We start from the raw sequence: 24,565 nt of genomic DNA on the forward strand, positions 1-24,565 counted from the left end.
TTTAATTAGATTAACATTTATGAGAAAGGCTGTAGCAGAACCATGGTAAGAACTATGCCATCAGATTACAGAAAAAAACAACTTGCTTTCTGGAAAGAGAAGGCAGGCTGGCTGCTCTAGATTTCCCTGGGTCCTACACTATCATCTCTTCCTCGATCATAGAGATACCGCAGTCATTGAATAGCCACAAACTCTCTATACAGCCCATTTTTAAATGTGGCTATCCTTTCAGTGAGAAAATTTTATTTAATATCCAACTTAAACAACCCTTGCTGCAACTGAAGTTCTACTCTGACATCTCACAAAGAGAACAGCTTACTACCCTCCTCCGAGAAGCAACCTTCTATGCACTTGAAGACTGGTGCCATGTCTTTCCTTAGCTTTCCCCTTTTTAGACTAACCAATCCCCACTCCCCCTTTTTTTGATCTTTCCTCACAATTATGTTTTCCAGTTATGTTTTCTTGTTGTTCTGATCTGACACTCCAGAATAATTTTATGGCTTTTATAAAATTTGATGGCCAAACTGTACATGATGTTCCAGCGAAACCTTTAACAGTGTTCAACACAGTGGAAAGCTCTCATAGTGTTTTTACATACAAAACTTTTTTTACATACCTATGATGCTATTAGAACAGCATTATATGGCTATTGTTTGCAATTTGTAATTGCCTATAGTGCCATATTTGTTTCCACAGAATTCCTGTCAACACTATTCAAAAGTTTCATGAAAATCAAAGAAAATGAAATCTAGTGACTGTTACCTTTTGACAGAAGGAAATTAGATTGGTCTTATATTATTTGCTTTTGTCTGTGTTATCTTTCAGTTGCTTATCAACAGGCTATTTAATTGTCTCAACATTTTTTCAGCTAGTGAAGTTACAGTGATTGATCTGTAATTTGCAGGCTCTTTAGATTCCTTCATTCATACTTCTAAAACTATGAAGGTAACAATGAATGTTTCTACGAGTGTCTCAATTCTTGAACTGGTTCAGGTTGTATTTTCATGAGGCCCAGACTCTTGAAAACTTTCAACATATCTAATAAGGTTCTACCTTATTTCCCCATTCTTTCCAAAGTTCTTTTTCTGTTGTACCACAAATTCTGTATTACAGCCAATTATTAAAGCCTTTGATTTTCCCTCTTATTACTGCTAAAATTTTTAGCTGTCTGAATTGTTATAGTGACAAGTAAAGCCAAAAAGGAATTAAACACTTAGGCATTCTGATGTCAGATGGTAGTAGTTTCAGTTTTGACAGTGGTTAGGAACTTCTAAATTCCATTCAAAACCATATCATTACTTTGCATAAATACTGTGAACACATCTAGGAAAGTCAGCCAATGAATACATTTGAACAAAGATGACAAATTACTGTATTTCCTAAAAATATCCTTTTTTGTTGCCAGTTTCTCACTTTTCAAATTTCTAGGAATAAACTAGCATTCTTTTTTGTGAATTTTAAGTGCATTGTAATTTCTTAAGATATTACCTTTACTCACTCGCCATCCAAATTTTTAAAACATATTTCTTACAAAAGTAATTCACTAACACTTTCTCTGATGCTTACTGTGAAAACAAAATAATTCATATATGACACACTAAGCATTATCCAAAATCATATGCTAAACAAAACTAGCAGAATGTTAGTTAGTAGAAACTTGTAGAATGTTAAACATGAGCAAGATTTGGTGTTTGTGGATATTAGGCAAAATTATGAAAAATGCTGAATGTCCTAAAGCAAAGGGTGTTAAAGTTTCTTGACAGATCAGATTAAAACAGACACATTGATGAAACAGTATTTTAATAAACACATTTTCTTTGAGACGATCACAGCTACTAAAAAGAAGACTATTTTCTGAAAACTTCCATCCTAAGTTTTATTCTGAGATTCCGCAACATTTAAATGAACAATATAAAACTGTGCATTGTTTTGTGACTTAAAGTAGATCTAAAAAATCATTGGAGGTGATGTTATGATCCCATATGGAAACTGAGATACAACAAAAGTCACAATACTGTTAGCATGGGATGGCAATTTCTTTTAAATACTTAAGGAATTTCTGTCTTAAAAAGTAAACTGTCCCATTTTGAATGACCTGTTCAGAAGATTAAAAGCTTAACATATTGTATGGACTGTAAGTCCAATCAGAGAAAAGAAAATGTGAAAATGGAACAGTTAAATATCAGAAACCATTTAACAACCTTGAAAGAATCAAGGAAATGATGTGGTATTCTAGAATAATTTATCATTTTAAGAGAATTTTCACTTGGAATCAAGGTGTCTTAAGGAGGTCAGAGTAAGATCACACACTTTCAGTATCTATTTCTGAGTGGGTAATCTGTACTGTGCAGAAATTGGAAAAATTAAACAGCGTTTATATAAAAATAATGAAAGATCTCAGCATATAAATATATATGTAAATACATATATGTTTCTCAAGCACACACACACACAAACTCACTTTGGAAAACACTTTTTTTTTAATACATGCACATATCTATCCAAGTGCATCCTAATACTTGAACATCTCCCTTCTTGTATAACCCTGCTCACGATTTTTTTCAGAGTGTCCCTTTTGCCTCACTCAGTCACTACTCCATATCCTTTCCATACACATCCGCTATATCTCAGTTCCTCCCAACTCGTTTTGCTGTTATACCACAAGATCTATTAATACGAAGCCTTTCAGTGCTGCAGTACTCTTCAGCTTTCACAGCTAAGGAGGCTCTCATACTCTTCTTTCCCTCCATCCCTAGCAAAGACTGAATACTCTGTTCCCGGAGTCACTGCCCCAGCACCCACAGAAGGACCAGAGGCTTGCTTTATCTTCCTTATTCATAAGACTCCTCCTTGCTTCCAAGACAGGCACCACCTCAAAGGCATGACAGATGCCTTTTTACTCCAGTACCCTGATATCCTCTGTAAACTTATTGGAAACAGTTCTAATCACACAAGGAACTTCCCATTCACATGAGCTCATGGAGATATTTCAAAATGTGCCAGAAAGAAGGTTTGTAGCCCAAATGCACTTAAGAGACTAGACAAATATAGTAAAAAACAGTAAAAAGAACAAAACAATTTAGGTTAGAATCTGTAGAAATGAAGAGCTGGCTATGCCTAGCACTTATCTCTTTGAAAAGCTAATTTATCATTGGCATACAACTATTTATTAGTTTAGTAATATACAGCATATTTCATCTTGAAGTATTGTACCTACAGCCCTGTGAACTAATATATGAGTTTTATGTACGGAGTTTTATATACTTGTATGGTATATTTAATGCACTTTATCTGTAATAGTTTGATACATATGTTAAATATTCTGCTCAAAGTCACATGTAAACTCTGTATTACAACAGGGATACTTAATCCATTTAGACATCTAATAGAACATGCATCTCTCTACCACTATTAACAGGCAGCTAGTTGGAAAGTGACTTCCTAAATATCACATACTCAAGGTCATTTGAAATTTATTACTGAAAGGATGCTTTCCCATATAACTCCCCTCCCCTCCCCCCCCAGTATCACTTTCAAGCTACTCAGAGAAAAGAAACACTGATCATCTTACATTTCAGTGGGATGTATGTTCTTCCAGGTAAATTGAGATTACTGACTAAGTTACAGGCCTATTAAAAAGCCAGTTAATTTGCACACCTGTAAGCACCACAGTGTGTCCTCCACCACAAGCAACCTTATTAACCTTTTCCATAATTCCTGGTACAGGCTGTGGGACTCTACTGTTCTTCAGCTGTTCAGGCAACAATCCCAGTTTCCCATTCTCAGGTTCTCCGAAAGTATAGAGCTCACCATCTCCTGTGAAAATACAGAACAGAGCCGGTTTCCCAGCATGCACTCAGAAGCAAGTCTGGGTTGTCAAGGCTGCTGCAGACACAAATCAGTAGAACAGAAAAGGGTATGAATATTATAGGATAATTGTACCTAATCAACTTAGTAACACACCACATACTTATATTCTATTACTAAAGCTCAGTCATCAGAAGCACCCATCCACTGTATTTTTGGAAACATGCACATTTATACTTCAGTACAAAATGTACTTTTGTTTTCAGAGGACTGCATTTAGTGTAGACAAATTGACAGAATTCAGAGTCATTAGTATCGCACTATGAACAAATGTCTGAGAAATTCTAATTCAAAAGCTATGAACCCCTAGCCAATATAAAAGCTGACTTAACCTTAGAAATGCCTTTCTTCCCCATAGAAAATGAAAACAGATGAGCTCAGAGAGAGTTTCAAAGCTGAAGCCTTATTTAGGTGTTCAGAATTGTCCATTAGAGACATCTATCTCTCTCTCCTCTGCACATAAATGGAGCATAAGAAAACAAGCTTATTTCTAAGATAATGTTGGTCTTTGTGAATATTTCCTTTACTTCTCAGCACAACTGGTATCTTTGTTTCTTTTTCCTTCCATTTTGTCAGCCCGAACTTAAAATTTGAGAATTTAAGGGCAATGGCAATAACCAAAAAATACACAGAAATAGGAAATATGAAAAAAATTTAAAATAACCCTATGAATGGAAGTGTAAGTAAGACTGAAGCTACATGTATGTTCTAAAAAGCAAATGAGAATAGTCAAATGATTAAAACCAAGTTAAAAATTGAAGGACATGGTTTAAAAGTAGTTGAAGCTTATAAAAACTTGGGCAAAACCAGCAGTCAGGAAAGGAAATTTCTCATTCTCAGAATTAAAAACTCAAAAGATAAAGTCAAAACTGGTGTAAGAAATAGGTCATTTTTGTTGAATCTTCCTGAGCTTTACTCTAGCAATACACTCAATTAAAAGTTTCTTTTTGCATGAATAAAAACTGAGCAAGAATTTCAGTTTGCAAAACTGCATCTTCCTTATGCATAACTATAGGCCAATTAGTCAGTAATACAATTTCATTTAAGTCATCTGGTAAGTCCAACAGATAAACTAAATTCAAAGTGTTTTTCCTGAAAGACTTTTGCTGGCCATATATTATTTTCTTTGTGGCATTTGGCTCTTGATTACTTAGTGCTAAACAGTCACTACAGCAGTTGGTGCACAGAACAGAGCAGCACAGGCACTGCTGTCGTGAGGACCTTCGTCCAGAAGGACTCTGGTGCATTGAGAAAACTCTTAAACTACTACGTCTTTACTACGAAGCAGCACTTCTCCTCCCATCCTCTCAGAGGAAGTAATTTTGGAGCAGTCATGCTGATCTGCTATGTATGCTTGCATGTTAGCTTTGTCATCTACAATCTGTGATAAGCAAATAAAACTGGCAATTAATTATGATCTAGTTTCTTCAAATGAAGCCCGAGGACAGGATTTCAACAATTTTAACTATAGAGAAAATCTGCGATATTTCTGTGATTTTACGCTTAAGTTCATTCAGGACAAAAAAGAATCACTCCAGAAGTTATATATTAAGATACCTCAGTTTCAAATTAATTTAAATGCATAAACTTATCCATTAACTTGAAAACTCTCAAAAAATTGTATTATTCCATACTCAACAAGCAAAGACTATAAGGACATTTTTTTCATAGAAGCCAAATTCCTGCTTTTAATGCAAAATGGGTCCCAAACCTCAATACAAAGTTTGAAACCCAGCATTTCCACTGAAGATTTAGAGCCTAACTTTGATGGTATTTACTTTTAAAGCTTGAAAGGCCTGTGAAATTTAGCATCTGTCTTAGTCAAAAAAGGCCAGGCTTTTCCATACAGTTTCATTTCCCAAGATCACTTCTGCCTCTCACAATGGCACAGATTCTTGAAGTATCAGGCTTCTAGGTCACTATGGCCAGCAAGTGGACTAATTATCTTTACCGAATGCTCTAACAGCACACACAGGCAATCAGGGAAAGACAATAACACAACCTTATTTGGTGTCAAATTTCCTGAAGGGTTTCACAGGACTTAAATCATTAAGAGCACCCATCCACAATCTATTCACAGAAGAGCTACATTCTTTTCAGTGAAACAGGATATCAACTGTATTTCCCAACTATTACCATGAGATGTATCCCCATCCTCCCAGTCATCCTTATTTTTTCTATCATTCCTGACATTTTCTCTTTCCTGCATACAAAAAATATTTTGAACTAAACCAATAATATTATCCCAGTTCATGTATGTGTATGTATCTGTGCAGAAATATCTTATATTGCATTCTTCTATACTCTTTGTTTCTGAGGGGTGTTCTTCAGTCATTTCAACCTGTGTTTTTTAAGAAACAGCAGAAAACCTCAGCTGCAGAAAAATTTATTTCATTTCAGTTCTAAACTAGTTGGACTGTGTTTAGGCTTCTCTGTTCAGTCTGATCTTCTGTTTTATTTCTTGCATACACAAGTGCTCTGAATATGCTTAAGCAACTGATACTTTGCAGTTTTTTGCAGGATCACTTTATAATCTAAAGCACTAGCCCAATTAACAACAAAAAAAATCAGCTGTAGGGTGACAGTTTCTGTAACCAAACCATTCCGTTGACAACAAAAGGAGTCCACGCTCCCATTTTGAGATCTTATTAGGGATTCTCTTGCTTTTGAGTGAAAGAAGAAAAAACATGACTGCAATTTTTGGAAGACAAGTATCAACGTTTTAATATTATTCCATCTGCCATAGAAACAAGTTGATAAACCCTGAAAAGACACTTGGGAGTTAACTACTCATGCAATTCTCTTTGAAGAGACCACAGCATCTCTTTTTAAACATTACTGTACAGCAAGTATTAATCCAATCACAATCTAATTAATAGGATTACAGATTCAAATGGTCAAGCTTTCATTGACTCCCCAAACTAATCAAATTTATTACATTTTTTAACTTAATAATCCAGCTAACAAAGATAAACCCATTTACTAAAGCAATTTTTGAATACATTACACATCCCTCTTGGGCAAAAGCAGTCTAAAAATCATGAAGAACTGCTATCAAGCATAAAAAGGATCCAGCCAACCCCAGATAAATTTTGAGTATAACTATATGTGTGCAGCACATCTGCATTTTAAGAACATTCAGTTCACAATACTTCCACCAAACCTGGTTATTTAATTTCCTCTCTCATGTGAATCTTCTCACGTTCTCAGAGGCTAAACTTTCCCTAAGGTGGAACATGTTCAGTGTCACTAAACCTTAGATCACAGGGGCATGTCAGGGAAATGGACAAGCAAACGGAAAACTACCTTTGGCTGTCAAGGACAAACGCACATACTGCAGAAGAGAGAGGATATGAGATGTGGCTGGTGGCAGATTAGTGAAGCAGACAAAAGAATTTAATCACTCCAGGAGTCCTTGAATAAATTAAGAAAAAAAATGAAGTATTTATTCCAGGCCAAGTTTGTTGAAACCACCTCAAACACAGGAATTCTGTGTATGGAAGTGTTTGTGGAATGGATGAGCTTTTAAATTTCTGCTTAAAAATAATCACAAAGAAAATAAATGAAAGGAATTCAGGGTACCCACAAAGCTCTCTGTGAAGACTTTTTCACTGTAAGAATCTCGCCTAACCTTGCTTATAGTAACAGTTCTCGCAGGGAAAAACACCCACAGAGATCCAACATATCCAGTTCCTTTCTGGCTCCAAGAAAGGGATCCTTCAGTAGACAGACGAGCTATATATGCTTGCCAAGCTTAACACTTGCTGAAAAACTGTCTCCTCTTGACTGAGTGTGGCCAAAGACTAGTCAAACAAAGATCTGTATGTGGCCTCAAACAGTGTTGCTACATTCTCTCAGCTCTTTCATTTCTTTTTCTGTCACTTTGCGTGAGACATGCTTCAAACACGGGGGTCTAATGTCCTAAATATGCAAAAGAAGAAAAAGGAAACTGATATTGCAAAAAGTCCAAAAGAGGAAGGACCGAAAAGTAAAAACTAGAAGTTTCTTTTCAGTGGAACTCTATGAAGACTGCAAAGCGAGAGGAGAAGGACAAGCAATTAACAATATCTCAAACATGAAATGAGTAACTGGACCATTTTTTTGATTTGCATATGGAAATGAGCTAGCCATTGGCTGTGCTCCTGTCTAGTCTAAATCTTAGAAGTGTTTTTTAATTAAAAATATTTCAGGCTATATTCTACTCTTCTTTTCTACAACTTCTCTTGGCATCAGTGGGGCCCATGTGTACATGGTAGCATATAGGTGCCCGACATGATTAGTAGTTGAATTTATCACCTGCAAACGAGGCATTCCAAAAAAGCAAAAGTAAGAAAGGTGACAAGTCTTCTTGGAACTTCTAGATACTGGGATTTCTTTGGTAGAACTGTAATATACATTAAGATGATCAAATGCTGTAAAATTTCTATAAAAAGTGCTATTTTGTTACTAAAATGTTTGTGTCAAGATTCTGCTCTACTTTTCATGGACTGTTATTGCACTTGACGTTATTGAGCACCTTACAGGTGTTTACCTACTTAAAAATCTATTTAAAAGTGGCTGTTTCAAAGAAATAACACCCTTAATTAAAAAGAAAAAAAAAGCTGGAATCTGTGGTACACTGCTCTTTTTCTGGATAAGTTCTTATTAATGAACATCCTGCCCTGGAGAGGGCACTCTGTGACCAGACTATGTACTCTAGTGTGTACTCACTAACCACCTTTTATATTTTAACCTAGATATGCTTGTGCTCCTAACAGTTTGATTAGTCAGTATACTGCTGATGTCAAATGTAAATACATTACAAAAGGGAACCATATGGTGCCATGCTCAGCAGTTCAACCCTGCAACATATCTTGTAACTATGTTTTATTATTAAGGATAGTATATTATTTGATGCGCTCTGTAGTACAAATAAAGTTTAAAAAGTCAGAATGTTGTAATTTTACAGCATTGTAGTAACAGGTAAGTAACAGATGTTGAACATTTTCTATTAATAGTGTTTTCCAAAATAATAGCAATCACAATTTAAAAAGTTCATCTGGTATATTGTATTGTTTTTGGGAGAATGTAATGTAGATTAAACACTCACCTGAACTATTCAAATTTGATTTCTGGAAATAGAGAATCATTTTTTCCAGGTGTTTCCTCCAAATTCCAAATAGTATATATTAGAAATGACACTAGTTATTTTAAATTCTAGCATACAAGATAAAATCATACAATCAAAATACACGGAAAAAACCCAGGCTAGCTAAAACTTTAAACACGCTTCAAGGCATAAGTCAATGACTAACTGGCAGTTAAACCTCCCTATAATGTGAATATTCCAAATATTCCATAATTACCTAGTTTGCTATGTTTTACCACCTCTCTGTGGCAGAATACTAAGGAGACGAACCACTATTCGGAGTGAAGCCAGTACAGTGAGTCTAGGCTTACTCAAGCAGACTCAGCTTGTAAAACTTCCAACTTGATAATTTAACAGCCAACATCATAGTTAAAACAATGTGTGACTGTGGTACACTTGAAAGTAAATGCGTAATGTTGTTTTGGAACACTATCTAGATATACATTGATACTACTGCAATAGAAGTAGCTAGATGAATTCAGTATAAGTACCTAGAAGTCCAACAGCGTATTTCTGTGGTAGTTAAAGGATCAGTCAAAGTAAACAAACAACTATGGCTCAAAGGAAAAAAAATCTAAAAATGTTTCTCCTTTCGCCACAGAAGAGGGCATCTGTGTGCCAGTAGTCTCAGCAAGGGACAGTGAAGCTCATTTTTTGCAGGATTTGCAGATACTAGAGCTGAAAATTAAGAGTCCCCATCTCACAACTAGGCCTGTTTAAACAGTAACAGGTTCAACAACTCCCATCTTCACAAGTGATAACCAGTGTATCTTCCTATCAATATTTTAAGAGGTCCCAGTTTTCTCACTCAGCCGCTACCCATATCCTTTCTTCTCATCTCCCTCCATTAAAAGTTTCCACTTCCTTAGAGCATTTGGCATCCTTTATTCCCTCCATGCTTTTAGATGCTTGCCCTCACCTCTTTTTTATAATGAGAACTTTTGTCACATCCCACTGTAGTCTTGTCACCACTTCAGCTCTTGTCTGTGAGGTGAAATGCACACCTTCTCGCTATATCCTAGAAGTAAGGATCTGTTATTATTCACTTCAAGTTCAGGAAGCTGTACATTTCCTAACGGATATTCAGATCCTGATCAGTCATTTGGCATTTCGTTCATTTATTCTAATAAAGCATCTATAATAAAAGTGGCAAACTACCAGCAGAACACCTAATTAATACTTCACCCAAGAAAGCTCTCATTCTGTTAATGGCATGTTCTCAGAGAGCTATATAGATCCTGTATGTGCAAAAGTACCATTTATCAAGTAAGCTGAGAAAATCATCTGATAGAGTAGTTCCTGGGTACCCATTAAAATCTTGTCAATCAAAACTATTAATCCTTTGAAATCATTAATTATTTTGATGGGACTAAACCTTAAAGCTTAATAAAGTAAATCTATATGGCTTGGAGGACTCCATGCCTGCTTATGTTTAATATTATCATTACTGATTGATAAATTGAACAACATTGGTATTATTAAAAAAAAAGAGAGGCATCATCACTTTGGAAAGCAACAAGAGAGGTAGAAAGACAATGTTTGGTTTGGAGATCAGAGACCAGCTCATGGTAACATTTGCTTCTCCTCATAAATTTCAGATTTGTGTATTACCTATTTAACTTACTTCAAAACTTAAAATTTAAGATATAACACCAAACCTTGACAATGATGTTGCAGTGCTGGCAGATGAAATTAATTTTTCCTTAAAACATAGTAAAAGTCGATTCAATATTTGCATTTCTAGGGAAGATGAAGAGGATTATTTGATCACCAGACAAACATCAATAATCTCAAAAGTTGGATTATTGAAAAAATAGAATTAATCTACATTTGTCATAGCTTTCATGAAAATAAAATTAGTGTGGTGAGACAGTCATTTTTCCTAATATCTTTTTGTAAAACATTGTGCAAATGCAAAACATTCACTGCAATTTTTTCTCACAGTATTATTAATTCAATCATAAATACACAATTATATAATAGATTACATCAGCGTTTCCCAAATAAATTATGGACCACATTTTAGAGAAGCTGTCTCTGGTAAAATTTCCCAAGGTCATACACAACTATGTAGATCATTTTCTCTTCCACATGAGAGTTTATAACAACTAACATACCTAATTTTGAAAGTAATGAATGTCTCATGAGCTACCTTTGCCAAGACAACAGTTTGAGAACCACTGACTTATGTCTACTAACTACTGTTCTCATTTTCTTACCTGTTATCAAGGCAGAGTGATAATATCCACAGGATACTGAGGAAACAGGTTTTCCAACAACCACTTGACTAGGGACACAGACACTGGCTTCGTTAGCCAAGCCAATCTGACCTTCCGAATTGTCACCCCACATAAAAAGCTGTCCATCCTCTAAAATAAAGACAGAGAAAGTTAATAGACTTAAAACCAAAAGTACACTAATAAAAAGTTAATCTATCTATTTAAGAAGAATTTCATAAACTGTATGTATGACTACTAAATGTCATCATCATAGAGACACAAAGTGATATTTAGCACAATGCAACAAAACTGTCTGAAGTAAGAGGTTATCTTCTCTTCAAAAGTGACACAGCAAACCTAGTGATAACTAATGTTGCAACAGTTGAAATACTATGTAGATACATTCCTTCAAAAACAAGAAAGATGGAGAGTATAAGACTCCTTAGTTGCCAGAGGTCACTATGCCAACAGTGTGGTGAGTTTAAGGCATCTCATTTCCAGTGGCATGTCACCATTTTCTCCTTCCAAACTGATTCTCGGACTTTGGTACATATCCAACTAATTCTTTCCTTGTCTGTCTTTCTCTTCACAAGTGATTATACTGCCCAGCTGTGTTCTGCTTTCCTTAAACTGTCACAATAGCTGTTACAGGTTTATTAAGACCAGCCTCTGTTGACACAGATACCAATAGCAGCATTAAGAAGCAAAAAAGGTGAAAAAAGATTCAAAAAAAGGATAAAAAACTCTAGAAAACATGTGGTTTTCTCTCTGCATATTTATTGGTGAAAAACAAGCTGAGATGAGCAAAACCCAGCATCTACAGTGTTAATGAGATGTTGTTTGTAACTAAAATCATTCAAAGTTTATTTACAAAGCTCAGGACAATCTTAGCCATTGTCACAAAAAATTACAAACCAAAGAACAACAGCCTGGCATCTCCCTTATACTTTCTTATGATCTCTGTTACATTCTGAAACTACAGCCTCAATAATTTATCCTCAGCACGTACAGAAACAGCTGCTTTATAGCAAGGCTTGAGAAATACAAAAATTAGATTACAGGGGAATAAAAGACCACACATCCAGTGGTTGAAAGTATTATAATCACACAGATTTCATCAAGTCTCCATTGTATAATTTTGCCAATGGAGAAAATAGGCCTAGGTTAGGCCTCTCTCAGAATCAGTAATTACATAGTTGTATCACCTGCACCTGTAGATCAAAACAGTTGTAATAAAAAGTGGAATCAAAGAACTTAGTTTCCTTTAGATTCATGTTTTGTAGCTGGCTTTCCTGGTAACTAACTGAAGCTCTTCCCACTTTGGGGGCATTCATTACTATCTCTCCTTTGTGTAAATTCTTAGTATCTACTATGGCTTAAGATTCCACTGCATACGGTTGCCAATGTGAGATGTTCTCTCTCAGCCTGATAGTGTATTTTCACAAATATTGTAGGAAGTTAATGAGACTGCCACCCTTGTCAGATTTTGTTGAAATAGAAATTGGTTAAAAAAAATTACTACGATTACTAAGGAAAGAGGACAGGGAGGCATAGAAAATACACACACATGCAGACAGAATACTAAAATAAAAGTTCCCCTGGAACACCAAGCTGAAAACACATTCATAGATTTTATTAGCTGTTTCTCTTACCAGTTATTGCTGCTGAGGTGTATGATCCAGCTGCTAGCTGTTTGATCCTGTGCTGGTTGGTAAAAAAACTAATTAAATGAAATGTGGTCCTTTCCTCTGTGTCACCTAATCCCAGCTGACCTTCACTGTTACCTCCAGCAGCATATACGTTTCCTTTTTCTGCATATAGAAAAGCACATATAATACACAGAATGAGGACATTCTCATCAGTGGCAACGAGACATCAGAAAAATTGGGGCAAGTCATTTAATTTTTTTACAGAAAAAAACATAACAGAAAAGTTGGGGTCTATTGCCCTGAGATATTCTAAAGTTGATGTTAGAAGTTCGAGTTGTAACTAGCAAGGAGGCTTTCCTGCCCACACTTGAATGGGAACATTCTGAAGGTCTTCCATGTACTTAGACCAAGGGAGTTTCTCCACCATATTGGAGATTGATCTAAAAAGTAAATATAATCTAAATATAATGTAAATATAATCTAAAAAGTAAATACAATAAGTTCTTCAAGAGTTCTGACAAAGTGACTTTCAGTGGCCCTGGCAGCCAGAAAAACCTCCTTTCCCAAAGACTGCACAACTTAAATTAAGATAAAACAGGAGGAAAGTGGAGAATGATATCACAGGCAAGAAAATTAAAGTTGTATTAGTACATAAGAGATGCATAACTTGATAGTTTTGAACAGTGCGAATGAAATATATTCTTGCTTAGGTTTTTATTAGAATTATTTTACTCATTTCAATATTTAAATCACTTTCTATTTATCTAAGTAGCTCTTTATCCTGTTTTACAATCTTAAAATTGAAGTTAAAGCTGATGATTGTTATCTTTACCTTAGGAGAACTTCAAGATTTATATGTTTAATTTTAGTATGTTTCACATTTAAAGTGCTCATCTATGATGAAAAAGATAAGGCCCATTAATAACACAAACCCAGACGCAAATGTGATAAGCAACTGACATATAGTTGATAAATGGTCCTTGCTATATAAATGGCCACAAATTACCTAGCCAAAGCGTACACTAAAAGTGACTAATACTTACCCTGTGCAGTCTGGCATACTCAACTGTTATTAAAATGTGCTGTTTTATTCTAATAGTCTTATTTACAGGGCTCAGGGTATCTACATATATAAATCCCCTAATAATCAAACAGTCTTCCTTACAACATCACTGTAAGCGTAAGGATTGTAACCACAAAGGTGGCTATTCCTTTACATAAATTTTAGAAGCATGACAAGCATTTGCATCAAATCTCTGTATACTGTCTCTCTAAAAAATTATTTTTTAGTTTAAATTTACGGTTTATTTATTTAAAGCTTAATAAAGCACATTGTCAGAGAAATAGCAGAATGCCTTGTCTAACTAAAATGCAACAAACTTTTAGAAGGCTTCAAAACAGTACACTCTATGTATCTTTAACCAAATATATAACTTCACACTTCTAAAGATATATTACTTGTCAAACATAAATTTGAGTATAGATATATAGAAAATACTAGTATACCTTTGCAGGGCTTAAAAGGAATATTGATAATTGTTAAGCACACCTCAAATGTAGGCAACAAATTTATTCATCTGTCCATTGCTAGTAAACTCCTATATAATACTAATCTATACATGTTTTGGCACAGAATAATACAAGCATTCAAAGAACTGGATTAAAAAAAAAAGAGTCTTAACAGCCCCCTTTTGAGTTTTTTTTTCTTTCCTGAATACTTCTGGGTTTCCTGATGTAGTTCTGCATGAAACCAAAGGAAGAAATATACCTTTAATATTTATATAACACAGATTACATACCTGTGTAAACTAAAGTGTGGTTTCTTCCACAAACAGCAAGTTTAGTTTTTTCTGGTTTTAAAGCTATAAATTAAAGGGAAAAAATTACAAACAGGTTGATAGATGGTTCAACAACAAAATGTTCTATGCTCTACAGGAAGTTCTTTGATTTTTTTCATGTTTTTACCAACAGAATGTAAAGCTACAAGATTAGTTGGCTATATGAGCTTAGCACATCACTTAATAAATCAGCATCCCCCTAAGAAAGGGAAACAGACATAGTCCTAAAAACCTTATAGCTGCCATTCAGGCTAATTCAATAATCGCTGCTTTATCACAATGCCACCTTCCACAAAATTTACCATTTATAAGATAGGCCTCAAAGAATACATCAAGTTGCACCAAAATATACATGCATGGAGCTTTCTTCAGTTTTCATTAATCATATTATACTTAATTCACTCTCTTGCTTCTCCCACTAATTTAGATCTTCAAAACCATCCTGTTTTTTTCATCTTATCCTCCCTACCTTCCCTGATTATGCAAAGCTACTTTTTTTGCTAGGCTTTTGCTCTGTACTGTGCTCTTGTTGATCATTAAACTTACAAGCTGCTAAGGACAGTCCTATCTGGACTAGTGCCTAAAATAATAGGAGAAGCTGCATATACCATCCTGTCTCAATCTCAACTCAAATATCACCCACCTATGCATGTACTTCTCAGCAGTTTGGTCAGAGTGAAAGACTGGGAATGTATGTAAGAGGAGTTACGAGGAGTTATTTTGGTGAGAAAGAGAGAATGCAGAGGTGCCTTTTCTCCCAGGCTAAGTGCACCCCATTTCAGAAACAGAAAAAAAAATTACTGACTTTTCCCTCCTCTCTCCAATTACTGATCTTTGCCTTAACAACTCATCTTCTCTCTACCATGTCTATTTACCCTATACAATATTCTTGATGCTTTTAAGACAGCATTATTTTTACCTTATATAATTTTTTAATTGCTTTTCCACTACACTGGTCTATGACAAAGCTGGCAACCGTCATTCCTTTCACAAAGCCTTACTCAGCCCTTCCAACCCAACCTTCATCAACTCTGTAACACTCAGATTATGCTCCCTTTTACTTTCTACCAAATCACTAAATAAATCTACCTACTTAAGTCTGAATTGTCTCTGGTGTATTATACAGGCACAAACAAATCCTCCTAACTCAGAGTCCTGCCTGTTCTACCTGACACCTACTGCAAACCAGACTGGAAACTGTGGCATTTCCAAAGTTGGCTTCTTCCCACATTCTTAATTTGTTGCTTTATATCCCTGTGCTCTGCCTCCTGCCTCAGAGATGATCTTAATGAGTCCTTCACAAGCCTGTGCTCCCTATCCTTCCTCCTACTTATGCTAAAGAATCATAACAGATAAGGCATGCAATATTTACAACACTGTGGGTAGTTTTTCATAACCAATTTCATTAGCCTCTAGTCAAATCCAGGAAGACATTTTCTCAGGAAATGTGCAGCCATGACCACTTGGCCCCAAGCAGAAGTTGAAAAGTGTGTCTTTGCAACCCCATTGCCAAAGCCAACCAATGCCTGAAAGCTAGTGAGAAAAGCTCCAGGACCTTCTCCAGCTGCCTATTGCCAAGAGAAGACAGGTACCCTAGCCTAGTGACATTTTTCAATGCAAGCCAGGCTGGTTTTGAATTCCTGTCATATTCTTTTTGACTTTTATTCTCCTTTGCAATCTGATAGTAAAAACAAAGATAGACACCCAATCCATTTAAGCCAAGGTAAGAATCAGCCTCTCACATGGTTGACAGAAGATGTGAACCTGAGAGTAGCTATTCTCCCTCTGAAGTGAAATACAGAGAGAGGAGCAGATAAAAGACATCAAAATACACTAAAACAGGAAGGAAAGTGTTTGAGCAAGCTTGACAATGTGTTTTTAATGATAAACTGATTTAATGGTGAAGAGGAACACGTTAAATGGCATGAATCTGATTTGACATAAGTAAGAGGACAGGAAAAAACATTGACTTGTTAGTTTTGTTTGACAAGATAAAACTGCCTGGCAAAGATTAAACAGATAACCAAATGGAATGAAAACATATTGCACAAAATATAATAGTATATGGGCATTTATTTTATTGCTTTTTCAGACTTCATACAAATATATTAACATTTATGCCCCCTCAGGCACTTCTTACACTTGCTAAAAATGTAGCAGTACTTGTAGAAAGTCCCTGTTAGATTTTTCTAGTTTATAAAGGTACTAACATAAATGTGATACAAACGTTATATAATGCTGTTGGAACCTTTGATCTCTAACACACGCACAATACAGCAGAGACCAAGCATTGTATAAATTTCCTTGCAATCAATGTGAAGATGTACAGAAAAGGCAAAAATTATGTAAAATGAGAACCCTCAAAAAGACAGGATTCTAAGTATCTGAAGTAATCTTCAGGCTCTAAAGTACTTAGAATCTGGAAGCTGTAGAAAATAAATCAGGTATCCTTTTAAGCTATCTCTATGTGTTTGTGCAGTAATATGCTACATGTGATGAGTAAAGAAAGCAGAATCAGTTATTTTGGAACTGCATATTATAAAGCACTTTTTCACTTGGGTCACCTTTTAAAAAGACAAAAAAATCAAACAAACCTTTAACACATGTTGGTTTGCTGACAGTATTCTTTGATCCTAGTCCTAACTGGCCCCAGTTGTTACTGCCAAACACGTAAAGTTTACCGTTTCCTGAAAAAAAAGGCACAACGAGAACCCATAGGAGTGTTTGATTATTCAGCAGCTTTATAAACATGAGCAGAAACAAGATGGTCACTCACACATTACACTATTTACTACTTCCTTTTTAATGCAAACTTTAAGATTAGTCAATTCCATGCTTCAATGTAAATAATAATTACTGTCCTTGTGCTTTTCCAGGAGAAAAGTAGTAATTGTATTATGTATGTAAAGAACTATTTTTTCCAGTAATTTAATGCAGCACTTTTGTTCTGCAGTTGGCTCCCTCTGTAAGTGACAATGACCAAGGAAAGAGACTGAGATTTGTTTAATGGATGGCATAGCCAGTAGCTTTATCAACACCAAAATATCCCTGGACTTTGGGGGATGCATACAATTAGGACAACACAGATACTGTAGCTGTACATTTATGGCCAAATTTTACCTCTTGATCAAAAAAAACCCAAAAAACCCCACCTAAACAATCTCAGTAGATAACATCAGTTCATCAGTCTCAAACAAATTTTGTTATGACATTTTATATACGCATATTTAGTGAGAAATCCTCAGCCAGAAGAATGCACAAAATGGCAGACCAAACTTCTCCTTTAGTTACATGACAAATAAACCACTCTTTGGAAAACAAAAAAGTAAGGTGTACTCTTGGACAGGCCCTGAGGTTCAGGAACAGTATCAACAGGACCACTTATAAAACAACAGTACATTTAACTGAGGATCCACATCTATTACTGCAGAATTCATAATATTCAGGTTATTTTATTGTCTGAAGAGGGAAAAGTCTATTTTATTACTGCTAAATATGTTCTCTTGAAAGGATCTATAAATTTGCGCTTCTACAGAACATGGTTTATGATAAATTTTCAAATGTGTTTGCAAGTTATGTGGGTTTTTCTTTGGACATATACGTCTATCATATAAGCCTTTTTGGTTCTCTCTTTCCTTCACCATGGACTAGTTTGGTACTCTGCATATAAAGAAAAGAATGTATAAGAACACCATACACTCAAGCAGTTTTATACACCATGCAGTTTTGTACACAATGCAAACATTATGTTACAAAACTTTATCAGGGATAATTGTAGAATCATGTCAGAAACTAATATGACATGGCTTTGAATTTACAAGTTTGACCATTACAAACAGCCAACTGTTTTAGAGTTTTAGAGACATGCAGATCAGACAGCCAACTGTGACTACTGATAATACCTTCAAATTATTATTTTTTTATTATTTTTAAATATTACCTTTTGTAAAGCTGTGAAGTCCATATACAAAGATAAAAACCTTGCTCCAACAGAAATCTTTGCAAAACATCAGAAACCAAGTTGTTAAAAAACCTTTTACAACAGCTAAAAGGGGATTGTTTACTTTTGCTGGAACTTTGCAGACCTTTGTGAGTTAGAGACTCCATCACAGAGCTGTCACGTAAATGAACTTTCAGTCACTCCGTCCACCAACAATTATCACATGAGCACAACACATAACCGCAATTCCACATAATCATACCAAAATATTATGGCTGTTCTATGCTTCAGTAGCCTGGGTTCCTGGTGAAGGTTCTGAACATGATTTTCAGAGAGTTTGATGCTATGCTTCAAATTTTTTTTAAATATCTACTCTGTTACAAAAATTCCATTTATTTTCTAAAATATAACCATGCAGTTAAAAAGAAAACAACTAACAATAACTAGTATCTAAAGATCCAAACAGATTCTTGAATTTGATAGCTTTTGGAATAATGGTCAATGTGTCAGTACTATGTCTTGCCAATAAAGTTGGAAGGGAGAAATCTGAGGTCAAATTACATTAACAGTTTAACTAATAGCATCTATACCATCATCCAACTGTTGATTATGCAATCAGGTCAAAATGCATGGAGAGCTGTCTGAGAGCAAAACACACCTTAACAAAGAAAATTTTTATTAAAAAACAGCATCCTACACTGCTATATGTATCTCTGCATCCTGCTCTATACCTTTTAAATGCCTTTATGAGAGAGTAGTACTCATGTGGGAGTATGATGCCAAGTTCCATCATTCAATTTTATCACATTCTATTTCATCCATTCAGAATTCCAGTATAGGCTGGGGGCCACCAGCTGGATAGCAGCTTTGAATAGAAGGCCCTGGGGGTTCTGGAGGACACCAAGTTGACCATGAGCCAGCAATACGCCCTTGAGGCAAAGAAGGCCAACAGTACCCTCAGCTGCATTAGGAAGAGCGTTGCCAGCAGGTCAAGGGAGGTGACCCTTCCCTCTACTCAGCACTAGTGAGGCCACACTTGGAATGCTGGGTCCAGTTCTGGGCTCCCCAGTACAAGAGAGATAGGACATATTGGAGCGAGTCCAGCAAAGGGCCACAAAGATGATCAAGGGGCTGAAGCATCTCTCATATAAGGACATACAGACTGTTTAGCCTGGAGAAGAGATGGCTCAGGGGGATCTGATCAATGTTTATGTCTGATAGGAAGGTGTAAAGAAGACAGAGCCAGACTCTTCTCACTGGAGCCCAGTGACAGAACAAGAGGCAAAGGACAAACTGAAACACAGGAAATTCCATTAAACATAAGAAAACATTTTTGCACTGTTAGGATGGTTGAATATCAAACCTGGTTGCCCAAAGAGGTTGTGGAGTCTCCATCCTGGAGACAGTCAAAACCCGAACAGACACAGTCCTGAGCAACCTGCTCTAGCTGATTCTGCTTGAGCAGGAGGGTTGGACCAGATGATCTCGAGGTCCCTTCCAAACTCAACTATTCTGTGATTCTTTTCATCCTATAATCTGCTATTTCTTGTAGCAGTCTGTTAATTCAGATGCTACTTCAGAAGTCAAGAGGCTTAAGAGATGAGAGGAATTTTTTTTTATTATGTAACAGCTGAGTGACAGCCTTTTATAATTTCAGGCTTCCAACACTTAGCAGCATAACAGAAAATAAGAAAACTGCGAAGCAGATAATTCAGACAGTGAATGCAAACCAATAGGCATTGCAGAGGAACCAAGCCAGATGCCTGTAATGAAGGAACACATCTGGGTTTTGGAACAGGCACATGATGCAATCTAAGCTGGCCAGGAAACGCTACAGAATTTTGTATGCAAAAAGCCCTACTTTTGTAATTGCATACTGAGCTATCTCTAGTCATCACCACAGTTGCATTAAAGTGAGAATTACTTCAACAGCAGATGAATAGGCAAGGATCATAGTTCAAAACCTCGCAAACTTGGATTGCTCTTGTCTGCTTCCTCTTTGGTGCTGATAAATGCAGAGTGTGGCCGTCTGCCATCTGGAACGGCTGGCAGAAGACAGGCACAGCAGAGTAAGATTAATTACTCTGGGTAACAGAAGGGAAACAACAGGATATCAAGAAAGGGACTAGTAGGACTGCTTTGGTGACAGAAATGCATACTCCCAACTCCAGTCTCCATGTTCCTCCTGATGCAAGACTGGGGTACTTCTCCAAAGTATGTATATATTGGCGTATCACCAGTGGATGTTTCAGCAACATTTGGAACAATCAGGGAAGCCACAAGATGCTTACATCTTAAGGGACAGAGGACTTTTTGAGAGACTTCAAGAAGAGAGTGTTTCCTAACCAGCACATTTCCCATATGGGTGACTGCCATCATAACTGTGATTCCTGGGAAATCCATCCATCACGTGCTCCTCTGGTTCATGAAGCTATAGTAGAGGCATTCATACAGCAGCAGGGAAACACCAGCTGAGCAAAAGTTACTAGATACTCAACATGCTTCATGATAAGAAAATGGCAGGTAGAGAAGTATTCCTATCACCGATGTTTAAAGGTATGTTTTACATATTTTCTCTGTTGCTTTTTAAACAATACTGGTAGGGGAGAGACATAAAATAGGGAGACTGTGTACAGACTTTGAGTATTTATATATACTGCTGATTGTAAGATTCTTTCAAGAAGCTATACCTGGGCAAAATTTTAGGGCAGAGTATAATATGCCAGGCACCACGATTCCTTTGTATTTATTTGTGCTATTTTGTGAATAAACTGTGTTAACAGCTCATTTAAAATTCATATACAAATCAAGTGCATCTTATGAGAATGGGGATGACATCAGTTTTGTTAGACAAGTCACGATATTCCCCAAATACAAGCTTTATGGAGCAATAAAACCAGTAATGCTTAGGGCATTTAACACCATACAAACAAAAAGAGCTCAGCATGTTGATTACTACATGCTTATGTTGATCTTTGGTATGTGTAGGAGCAATCATCTTCCTTATCCTTCCCTTGCAGCCGAGTGCAAAAGATACTGTGCCATGTTCTGATGGCCTGTTGGTAGGCAGAAAGAATAGAAAGGATTCATGTCCAAAGACCTGGAGAGATTGCAATGTCTCTTTGGTGTAAATTGTTGAACATTTAATGCCTTACAACACTTGAAATTATGTGCGTAACATCATGTTGTGCTTCCCCATGCAGTTCTTCACACTTCTATTTTTTGACTTGAGATTTCTTTCTTTCCTTCTACTCCCTTGCACTGGGGACTTCCATTTCCTCCAGAGCTCCAAGTCTAGAAAACGAATCTTCTGTCATCACCATCTTCCCCTTCATGAACAGGATCAGTCTCTCTGATCAAATGTGGGCAAGATGCCTAGGATACCCTAATCAAGGCCAATAAAGAATAAGACAGACAACTGTTAATTTTAGCAGGTTTGCAGAAAAGAAAATATATTAATAGAAAGGAATTGAAAAGAGATTCTTAAAAATATACTTAAGAACACTTACTTCAGACCAGCTCCCAACTGGATGAATATACATGGTTGCTTTCCAAAGCCTGCAGCTATAAAAGATATAGGGAGTGGACTGTCAGCATTCTTGGGCCAAAATATAGGAGTAAGGAAATAAATATTGTTAAACATATCACAAGTGATGCTGGAAGATAGATTGCTCATGATAGTGTTAAAGATCTAAAGAAGCAGCTTAAAAAATACCTGCTTGAACATTTTAATCAAGAACATGCCAGAGGAAGAGGGAAATCTGAGTGAGGAAATAAAAAATTCAACCCAAAACTCCAAAAGCAGAGGAGGAAATGTCACCCTGACTAGCCCAGCAAGCCAACTCAAAGTCAGAAAGAAACCATCACTGCTTCCTTCTATTTGAACATACAACCACAGTATGTAAATAAAATTTATTTTGAACTCTAACTCCTGATCTAGAAAGCCAAAGCACAGAGAGCTTTATATTTACTCTACACCTTGCTTCCTAAAAGCCATGTAGAAATATTGATGTTGGATTAGATGAAAGTAGTATTTGAAATTTTCTGAATATTTTGTTTGAAAGCTGAATATTAGTTCCTGTGCATTTTCTTCATTTGCATTCTGTCAACTTTCAGTACTAGATGTAGCTGTCTCTCCTGCCCAAAATAAGCTTTTAGGAATGTTTTAAATCAGTTTGGGTGATTATTTTGCTTATGATTACCAAGATGTTTTAGTATAAATCTGATATATTTCTATCAGATTTAAATCTAGTAGTATTCCTACTTTTCCCTACATACATAGATCCTAATACCTCTCCCAGGGTGAAAAAAAAAGGATGGGGGAATTTTGTGCCAGAAAACAAAATGAAGCATGCGCTAACACCCACCTACTTGAGACACTTTCCCTTCCTCAATGAGTTTGCTTGGCTCTTCCAAGTTAGGCTCAGCTGGATCTCAAGGAGCTCCTGGTTCCCCACAAAATCTGTACTCTTCTTGGTAAACTCATTATCAGCATGCACCTCTAGAGTTCTTCTAGTCCAGGTGTTACCAAGGTTCAACGTCATTCACCGAAGGCTGTAATTCCAGTGTATCATCCCACTCTATCTAACAGCAGAAGTGTGTGGTCCACATGTGCGTGCACAGGTGTGAAAGACAGATGTGGGGCAGAGATTTTCTGGGCCTTCTTTGCCTTTTTGTATGACTGCTACAGTTTCTCTCCTGTTGTTCAGTGTGGGTCAGTATTTTGCCCTCACTTTTGTCTCTATTTAACAATGTCCTAAAAAACCTCTTGGTACCATACCAATTTTGTACCCTCACTTCTCCAGTCCCTTCTCTTCCAAAGCTTTGAGAAAATTAAGATCTTTTTATTTTGAAGTTCCCTTGGTGACATATCTGTACACAACAGCAAAGGCCAGCTACAGAGATATTTTTGAAACATGGTGTTTCAGTGGGAAAAGACAGAGGAGAAAGGGTGCTGATTTCAACTGTGATCTCCAAGGCAAGCTTGAAAAGCTTGATCCACGTGAACACTATTGCAGGGACATGGGTTAGCAGATTATTGCTGGTTAGGTAACAGTGCTGGCACAGGCATGCACTGGGCGAATTCAAGGAGGCAATTTAAACTGAGCAGTCTAAGCTTAGAATTATTGCAGTGTTTTTCCAAATTGGGTATTGGCATATGGAAAGATATATTAAAAACAATTCAAAAGAAAATTTCACAGTGCCCCAGGATAATAAATATAAATGATAAATTTTATGCAACAGGCAATTTAATAAAATGTGTTCAATCCAAGAAGTGTGAAGTTTTGTTCAAAACAGAATCTATTCATGGATAATTCACCTTCTATGAAGTTAGGCTTGAAAAATTGATTGTATAATTTTACCTCAAGATGTTTTGCAGTCCATGAAATCTATATTCTTCTTTTATCATGCTTGAAATTGTTAACTGTTGTCAACAGATCCTGTTTACTTCCATGATACAAAGCTCTCTATTTAAGATTGTCTGCTGGACACCATCAGTTTTACATAAAGTATTCAAATTGTACAACGTCATGTTTACTTTAAATCTAGCATAATACATTCCAGTTCTTATTACAGATTCACTTGTGAGTGTTCCTGAGCATATCTTGTGAAATCCTTAGGCCACCTCCCACTAACTTCAGATGGATCTGACAGCACTTATAAAATAGTTCCCTCTCCTCTCCCCTAAACTCGCTTTTATATTACCTCAAAATTCAAATGAGAATCATAGCTTTCCAAGCTGTCCAAATACATAGCCTCTTATCATATACTTCATTTCCAATACTGACCTGTAACAATAGCAGTATGTTCATCTCCACATGATATGTGTACAGGCTTGTCATTTTTGAACCAGAACTTGCTGGGAATGTTTTCTGCAAATTTGCTTTTTCCAAATGTGAAAACAGCACCTGATTCTAAAACAT

The 24,565-nt window shown here is 36.2% G+C and overlaps 1 protein-coding gene across 1 annotated transcript in view; it reads right to left on the reverse strand.

Annotated features, from left to right (window-relative positions):
- Positions 1-24,565, reverse strand: part of RPGR (retinitis pigmentosa GTPase regulator) — a 68,173-nt gene that overhangs the window by 41,340 nt on the left and 2,268 nt on the right. Inside the window, exons 2-7 of the mRNA XM_067289753.1 lie at positions 24,431-24,556; positions 17,296-17,388; positions 14,663-14,725; positions 12,867-13,025; positions 11,215-11,364; positions 3,658-3,816 (exon numbers count right to left, since the gene is read on the reverse strand). Of these exons, the coding sequence (XP_067145854.1) occupies positions 3,658-3,816; positions 11,215-11,364; positions 12,867-13,025; positions 14,663-14,725; positions 17,296-17,388; positions 24,431-24,556 (750 nt within the window). The remainder of the gene's footprint in view (positions 1-3,657; positions 3,817-11,214; positions 11,365-12,866; positions 13,026-14,662; positions 14,726-17,295; positions 17,389-24,430; positions 24,557-24,565) is intronic.

Source organism: Apteryx mantelli, chromosome 1, assembly GCF_036417845.1.
Source record: "Apteryx mantelli isolate bAptMan1 chromosome 1, bAptMan1.hap1, whole genome shotgun sequence".
Classification (NCBI taxonomy): Eukaryota; Metazoa; Chordata; class Aves; order Apterygiformes; family Apterygidae; genus Apteryx; species Apteryx mantelli.